The 8,312-nt window shown below is 40.8% G+C and overlaps 2 protein-coding genes across 2 annotated transcripts in view; one reads left to right on the top strand and one right to left on the bottom strand.

Annotated features, from left to right (window-relative positions):
• The window catches only part of pcyt1aa (phosphate cytidylyltransferase 1, choline, alpha a), an 8,601-nt gene extending 6,786 nt beyond the window's left edge, over positions 1 to 1,815 (bottom strand). The window contains exon 1 of the mRNA XM_035670776.1: positions 1,472 to 1,815. The gene's annotated coding sequence lies outside the window, so the exon portion shown is untranslated. The remainder of the gene's footprint in view (positions 1 to 1,471) is intronic.
• Positions 1,816 to 5,360: 3,545 nt separating this feature from the next.
• LOC118335045 (extensin-like) lies at positions 5,361 to 7,603 on the top strand. Its single transcript, XM_035671219.1, has 5 exons — positions 5,361 to 5,486; positions 5,892 to 5,955; positions 6,079 to 6,123; positions 6,503 to 6,651; positions 6,754 to 7,603. Exons 1-5 carry the CDS (start codon positions 5,475 to 5,477, stop codon positions 7,432 to 7,434), a joined length of 951 nt encoding a protein of 316 aa, XP_035527112.1. The 5' UTR covers positions 5,361 to 5,474; the 3' UTR covers positions 7,435 to 7,603.
• The last annotated feature ends 709 nt before the right edge of the window (positions 7,604 to 8,312 follow it).

Here is an 8,312-nt window from a genome sequence, read left to right as displayed (position 1 = left end):
AACTGTATATAACTGTATATAACTGTGTATAACTGTGTATAACTGTGTATAACTGTGCTGTGTATCCTGGTAGAGCGGCACTGGGACCTAAAACAGTCTTTGGATTTTTAACATCACATTACGTTCTCTAAACAGAGTTTGAACCCCTTCACAGATCCCATCCACAACAACGAGACGATGTGACATTCACCCTAATATGTGTCAACATTTAATGCAACAGTACAAACGACTGCTAATAACCTATTACAATGTTTCCTGTGTTGTAGGTTAAGGCTCAGCCCCATTCCGCACATACCATCACACCACCAACAATGAAGCCACACATCATTAAAGGGTGGGTTCATTATTTTGAAAAGCCTTTCTTTGTCACTTCTTTCATTTGCAATTAAGCCCTAACAGGCCATGACTGCACTTCTGCTGTAAGTGTGACTCAGTACAACAAGTGAAAGACGTGGCAGTGCACAGTCCTGGAGGTGACAGCGACCCGATCCATCGCTGGGCACTCGCCCCAGCCACCCGCTGCCTCTTCCTCCAGGCAGCAGCTGAGCACCGAGAGGGAGAAGCCCTGACACACACTGACAAGAGAAGATTTACATGAGCAGCACATGTCCGGCTCAAACAGGCTGCTATAATAAGAAAGCAACAAAAGGACAGTGCCAAGTCTAGTTTAACCAGATGCTTTAAAACAGAGGTTTGTGATAGCCCCTGCAACCGTACTTAGTAAGACAAAATGTAATCATTAATTCAACTAAAAACTAAAGATAGGAAAAATTGCACATGACGATTCCCAAGTGCCCAAAGTGAAGGTTTTAAATAACTTCTTAGTTCAACCAACAGTCGAAAACAACCAAAGATATTCTATATGAAAGCATGGAAGCAGAGAATATTTCACATTTTGTTTGATAAATGACTCAATAGTTAATCAATGATCAAAAGTAGCTGGTATTTAATTCCCTATTGAGTAACTGATTAAGTGAGTACTTACTTACTGTAAAGTGCAGTTGTGGGTGTAACCGTGTGGACCTGGATACCCTGCTGTATCCAGTGACTGTCCCTTACATACAGTTAAAGTTAGAAACAGAACCGTTCAGCTGGTGGCCGCTGGGATCGGTTCCGGGCCTCCTGAACACTCAAACACGGCTTCAGCTGCATTTCACACCATGTTCCCAATGTCTGCCCTCTCGTTTATTGCAATATGTCCCCAAACTAGATAGCACCAAAAGGGACACACACAGACGTGCCAAAAGTTGTGAAAAGTAAAGAAGTGAAACCAGTGAGCCAGCAGCTGACAGAGGAGTTGTACCGGTGACACTGGTTGTGCAGCTCAACTGCCAAAACCCAGTTTAACCCAGCTGTTACTGGACGCTTTCTCTTCCGGCAAAACCAGTAAAAATCAACATCTAACGTTACATGCCCCGGACGGTTGTGTTGGCTAACGTTAGACAGCAGCTTGAAGTCTCTGCTCACTCACCGTTCACTCTTTTGTCCGGAGTGCTGCTCTGCAGAGTGGGCGGCTTCCGAGCCTCGTACCGCCAGCAGGCTAGCTAGCTAAGTGCTAACAGCCAGCTAACGCTAAGCGGGCGAGCTACTTGTGTTGTCAGCTAACTTGAAGCGTTAGCTCGCTGGTTAGCTGACAGCAGCAACAACGGTAAACACAAAGGATCCCGAGAGTCCGACGACCTGCTGCTCGCTGTGTCGCTGGGGGGAAACTGCAACTACCAGAAGGGTGGACGAATTGCCAGCAGTGACAGCTTGTACTACAACGCTGACAGGTCAACTACACAGGAACTACAAAACTTCGACAACCTTTAAGGAACTGACATAACGAGTTGGACATTTCCGGTTAACAATAGCGCTGCCACCTAGTGGACGCACTGTAAGTGGCAGGACGACACTGAAAGAAGTTGTCCATTTCATAATACATAACGTTACCTTCCACGGATGTGACATGGTGAAATGCCGCCTGCTTATGAGTAATTTACTTCTCATATGTTGGCTATGCATATACAGATAATAATATATACCATATATATGCATTGCATGAGCCTTTTTATCACACTTTCTATCACAGTATAAAAATGCTTCAGTGCAAGTAAAAAGTCTGGGATTAAAAATTGTACTCAAGAAAAAAAAGTAGGCCTCCATAGGCGATGGTTGTATGTTTCCTATATAAAATCTAAGTCTGCAAAGGCAACAGTAAATATAACTGTAAAATGTAGTGGAGTAAAAAGCAGACAAGGCACATTTATTTATAGAACATTTATTTATATAGCACATTTCATACCCAAGGTGCTTTACAGAGTTCAATGTTTCCCTCTAACATTTAGTGGATGTATAAAGTAGCTTAAAAAATGCCAAAGAATTGGACTTTATTTCAGTACTTAAGTAAATATACTTACTTACATTTCACCACTGCCTTTCATGGTAGACATTTTGACATGTCATTGTAAGAAATGCGCACAGGTGTTACTAATAACATTAACGATGGCTCTGTTCTATTTTAAATGTCCCAGTAAGTCATGGCCGTGTCACAGTGAGTCAGCATGCACAAAACCAGGACCCTGGGCCTGAAACAGCTAAATGGAATTCAGCCATTATTCATTTTATTGTTTACACCTTTGCTACTGTGAGGTGAAATATTCTGTAGTATAGTTTTGACCTTTAATTTATGTATTTTTATGCTTATTCTAGCCTGTTGTAGTCATCTGTAACAGTTAGACACTAGACCAGTTGGGTAAGGGTTAGGCCTGATAATAAGAAAAATGTGAATGTATATATGTATAGATTTAAATGTGAATAAATATTTGTGTAAATCCCCCCACTGTCAAAACAACTTGCTGACCCCATATAGGACCAACAGAGGGCCAGCTGTGTTTACAGAGAGAAGGTTATCATGGCCGGTACATGACCCTGTTCTTGTAACCAGATCTTGACCACCATTCAACCGTCATTCTTATGTCGACTGAATGAAAGTGGACTATGTTGGTCGTCACAAGGCCAAACCAAAATTTGCTTTGTGGGTTCTTTTCGGCCTATTTGACTCAAGAACTGCACATTTCCTTCTGCAGCAAGTGAGAGAAAAGTTACAACAAGTAACAAGTTTAAATAATTTACCCCTGGGATTATTAAAGTATTTCTGATTCTGATTCTGATTCTGAAGATATCTGTATTGTTTCATGACTTTACAACAGGAAAACTGAGCACCATGCATGGTGATCAGAGTCAGAACTAAGTTGCCGTGTTGCTGCTGCACCACAGCATGAAGGGAATGAAGGGTGTAGAGCTGAAAACATTACTCTTGAGCTGATCATCTTGTGGCCTGCAGAGAGCTCCAGGACAAGGTGTAATTTCACTTGAAGATCAGAGGGGCACAGGTTACGATAATTGATACCCTGGAGGTAGTGGTAAAGTTGTGCAACAAAAAGCTGCTGTACATTGCAGTAATGCAACTATTCATGGTGTCCTTCGGTATCGGTTTGACCTGAAATAACGAACAATAAGGTGATTCTCTAATATTAAGAAGAGTTTAATGGGTAATCATCTCTCTAAAAAGCCCAGTTGTAAAATACTTGCTATATATTTTATATTTTCCAGTTTTCCATCATTAAACAACAGAGATTTAATTTTCGCAGTCAACATTTTTCACCCTTTGTAACAGTTACTGTTTTGTAACTTTGCAGCATTATCCATTGGTATCAAGGATTTAACTGATGGCTCCGTTTATCGTTGTATAAATGATGAAATATTGCCAATGTATGGAAACAATATTCAAGTGTTATTCTGACAAACCTGCAAAAATAATGAAAAATAATCTCAGATTCCTGAGTGAATTACATGTTTTTACTTTACACCTTCTGTAAAACAAGTTGATTTATTTTGTGCAGCGGCTGGTTGCCTCAGTGTACAGGTAAAATAAATGTATATCATTTAAGAGTAACAGGTACCCTTACCCTTCCATTTTTGTCATGTGCACAGAGCAATTACAGTATGATGTTCACCCATTAGCCACCTGGTAGAACCCCTATAGACTCCCTGTCTCCTTCTGGCACTCTTTGATCGCAGCCTTACCTGCTGGTTTGAAGGATAGAATTTGCTTACTGTTGAAATGACAAACACTGAGCAAGCGGGCAAGCATAGAAGGAAATAAAGACAGTCGCTATAAAGTCAAAAGATGACCTGACAATGTAAAGAAGTAAATATAAGTTAGCTAAAGAAAAGGCAGGAGGTAGGGCCAATTAAATGTATCCATTGCATGTTCTGGTCAGTGGGGCAGCTGAAATAAACACACAAAAAGTAATTTGACTCTAATGTGTTACTGTAGGAGCCTATAGTGATGCCAAGCTTTATGGTCGTCACACTGTTAAGATTTTTCATTATAATTTGTATCATTTACTACTATCATGAAGTCTTAATGCAGCCTGGTCACAGTTTCAGAAATGTGTGGTTGTTTATACGCCATGTAGTTTCACACAGGCCCCACCACATTATATTCTGTATCACTTGTAATAGTTTCCCTCTTGAACCCACGCAATCTCACAACAAATAGGGAAAAACATATATTGTTGGTTTTGTGTCATTCTGTGCATACTATGTGTTGTATTGTGAAGTTTCCAGGTTTTGTCTCCAATTGAGAGAGGAAAGGGAAGGGAAGGGAAGGGAACAACAACAGGAAAGAGTATATTGTGGGGGGGAATAACTCAAATTTCTTTGTAAAGATTTATCCAAATAACAGTGTAACTTATTATGTGCATTCAAGTGTATTCTTTGCTATCTTGGCATTCAGAAATATGTGTATCAATGTGGAAACTCATAAAAGTCTCAACAACAATTCCCAGGCTGTGTTACATTGACTTGGTGTTTAGACCAGCTAGCCCATAATTCCTGCATATTTCTTGGGGACTTAAACAGCAGTTGACGCGGCTCCCCCTCTATTTTTTGACTGGCCAAGACCAAAGTTAAAAGCACATATCCAGCTGTTTTGGGACAGAGGGTTAATTTTTACCTGCTAGGCATGTTTTGTCAAGAATTAGGCTACAGTAGCACGGTGCATGTCGCCATATTTTGCATATCTGGTCCATAAAACAAACAGAGAAATCCATGTTTGGCAGCTATATATTCATGAAAACACAGTGCTTTTGAATGCATCAATTCTGCCTCCACTGATGGCTTCCTCCAGGACTGTGACTCCTAAAGAAGGGATAAGAAACTGGACTGCCTGTGCACCCAGTATTTGCCCCGCTGTTACAAGGCTGTTTCCTGTGACTTTACAAGGAGTGACATTTTGTTTGAAGTTGGTGTTTTACTGCTGGTTCTTGCTCCGTGTGCTAATGAGTTCTTCCACGTCTCAACAGAACATGCATGAGGGGTGGAGTTAGGCTTACTTGCAGGTCAGTGACCAATGGAGAGGGCCCAGCATTAACAGCAGTATTTATGAACAGTTATGTTGTGCAGCAGATTAGACCAGGACTGGAGAGATGCAACAGCAGGTGAGCAGTTTTCTTTTTCACTCGAGTTGAAGTTTAAAAGTAGAGCCATTCAAATAAGGTTACCTTTGCTTTGCACTGTTTGTGTTGATTATTTATCAGTTAATTTGCCATTGTGCAGAAAATGCCCACAAAGAATAATTTAGAGGATTGGTAAATACATATCAGACAGCTACTATATTGAAAAAACATGGAAGATCCAGAAGTAACTTCACGGGAAACCAAAAACCCGTATCACTATTATAGGAATCTTATTGGCAGTGGACTTTTTTCTATTTAGATTTAGAGTGTGATAGTTTTCAGTGTCCCTGCATTTTTTCTAAGCTTTTTTATTTATTTCTTTTTGTGAATATCAGCAGTGATGTAAGACAGATTGCAAAATTGTTTTCTGTAATATCGCAATTGCAGATGTGGAGGATGATTTCCCAGGTCCCCCTGATGAGGGCGTTATGCTACCTGCTGTTAATGCCAGGTTTGTCTCAGTAAAATGCATTGAATTATTTTAGCTGAATTCCTCCTTTAGTTGCTGTGAAATGCTAGAGCCAAGTGTTACATCGTTTGGTGTGTGTGTGATATATTCTCTGCCTCCCTCCAGGTATGCTTGAAGCAACACCTCTGGTGAAAGTGGAGAATCCTGGAGGTATTTAATCTGCAGATTGTGATCTTATTGTGATACAAGTCTATTTGGTGATCAGACACAGACAGTGATACAAACAGAGTTAAATGTGTATTTAGGTTATTATTTAAGGAATGAATAGTACCTTTACTTAAGTTAAGGTGTATTGTAAGACATAAAAACAGAAAGTTAAATACAGCTATTTCTGCAAAGACACTGGCACTGTGTTTATACTGGCTTTTCTTCATACAAATAACTGTTATCCTGTAAATTGTTTAACCAAAGGGGTGGATTATATTCAAGTTTAATTATATAAGTATAATATATTTCATATAATATACTGTATATACATACAAATTGGAATTGAATTTCTCATAATTGCTAATTATGTGCTCTTTCTCAGGGAATCCAGTCAGCATTGGCTTTGCTGAAGCACATGATTTCTTGACTAATTCTCGACCTAAGAGGAACGTTGACCCAAAGTGGTACCGAGGCACTCCCGATTTTCAGTCCTACTACCGCTTCTACAACAGTATCGGTCACATTGAAGGAGTAAGTTGAGATAGATTCTTACACATGTGGTTCCACTTAGATTACACTATTCAACTCAAATCTTTTTTCCCCCTCTCTAATATGTTTCTGTTTCTCTATCAGCTCTATGAGATTGACAGGATCAGGATGTTGTATCAGCAGATGCGTCACTTGGAGGTGACCTATGGCCCAGATGCCTCCAGTTACCAAAGTGTCATGGGTGTACTGACTACCACTGCTCCACCAACCACTACCACTCAGCCTCCTCCACCTCCCACCACCCCTGCTCCTACACCAGACCCTCTGGAGAATGCTCAGAGGATCTATCTGTGTCACCCCAAAGACCCGCTGTGCAAACCTCAGATTGTCTACCTGCCGACGGGGGCTGTTCCTGTACTGTGCGACCCACGGCTCAACCCCGCCTGCAGGCCCAAAACAGAAGAGGAGATAAAAGCTGCTGCTCCTCCCCAACCACCCCCGGCTCCTCCTGCTCCCAAAAAGTCTGTGCCACCTCCTCCTCCTCCTCCTCCTGCTATCACTGTTAAAGGTATGGAGTATGACTGCGACCCATACTGGGACCCTGACTGCCTCATTGATCACCCTCCCCGCCCCATCCAGGAAACAATTGCACCAGAGGAGCCTGCTGAAGAGAAGGTGGTGATAGAGGAAGTAGCAAAAGCAGAGGAAAGTGTCCCTGCAGCACCAGCCACCCAGAAACCCCTCTACCCCTACTTTGATCCTTATGATTTCAAACGTGACCTTTTTGACCCCCTTAGTTATGCCGATCCAGCTCCAGAAGAATAAAGTGCTTAAGAAATGGTAGCCTTCTGTGCAGGGTGTGACTATAAAATTAAATCACGTGAACAAACAAAGGCAGGACTGTGTGCAACTCCACATTAAAAACAAAGAGGAAAAATCGAATCATGCACATCATCAAATGTTTACAGAACAGACATGGAAACAGTGTCTTCATGTTCATAGTTTACCCATATGACAAATCACACTATGGCTGTATGTTTGTATGGATGTTCATAAGAAATGTACAATAAACTTTTTATGGAATAAAAATAACACAAAAGAATAAAAATTGATTATGATAATAAATATGTGTGATTTCATTCACAATTCTGTGGGATTCATAGCAATGGCGGGGGTGAAATAAAAATAAAAAGGGTACCAGCTACATGGTGGGGTAGCAATGTGCAGAAAGAAATGATGCATTTATGGTGAAACAGTTCCAAACTGTTTTGTTATGTGACTCAGAAGTATAACTACTACACCTCTGTAATAAAAACACACAAGGGCCTATTAACTATTTAACCATTTAGAGACATGTAGAGGTCAATTAATTTGCATGTAAGGCAACTTACTGCATCACATTTTCTCCACTGGAAGGGCGCCCCAGTGAGCACTTTGTCACACTTTCATGCACATTGAGCCACTGTAGAGGGCACGTTATCATGTTTTATCTGTAGGAGTTGTCAACATTTTAAAGTTCTTCATAGTTAAATATAGGCTTGATCTCTAGCCTTCTCTGTTCGGACATTACCATGTTGACTGGAAGCCCATCCAGGGGCACCAGTGTTGTGTTGTATTGGTTTGAAAAGAAAAAAGCCTAATTCCCCACTACCATTAGATTTATTCAAGTCAAGTCAGTCAAGTCAGCTTTATTGTCAAATATG

The sequence above is a fragment of the Morone saxatilis genome, unplaced genomic scaffold, assembly GCF_004916995.1.
Source record: "Morone saxatilis isolate NCDOM2014 unplaced genomic scaffold, NCSU_SB_2.0 Contig23, whole genome shotgun sequence".
Classification (NCBI taxonomy): domain Eukaryota; kingdom Metazoa; phylum Chordata; class Actinopteri; family Moronidae; genus Morone; species Morone saxatilis.
Note: the sequence above shows the minus strand (reverse complement) of the source record. Positions and strands in the feature narration are given on the sequence as shown.

Coding starts and splice junctions, on each gene's coding strand:
- LOC118335045 (XM_035671219.1), top strand. Junction 6,124..6,502: donor GAAAGTGGAGAATCCTGGAG/GTATTTAATCTG, acceptor GCTCTTTCTCAG/GGAATCCAGTCAGCATTGGC. Junction 6,652..6,753: donor GTATCGGTCACATTGAAGGA/GTAAGTTGAGAT, acceptor TTTCTCTATCAG/CTCTATGAGATTGACAGGAT.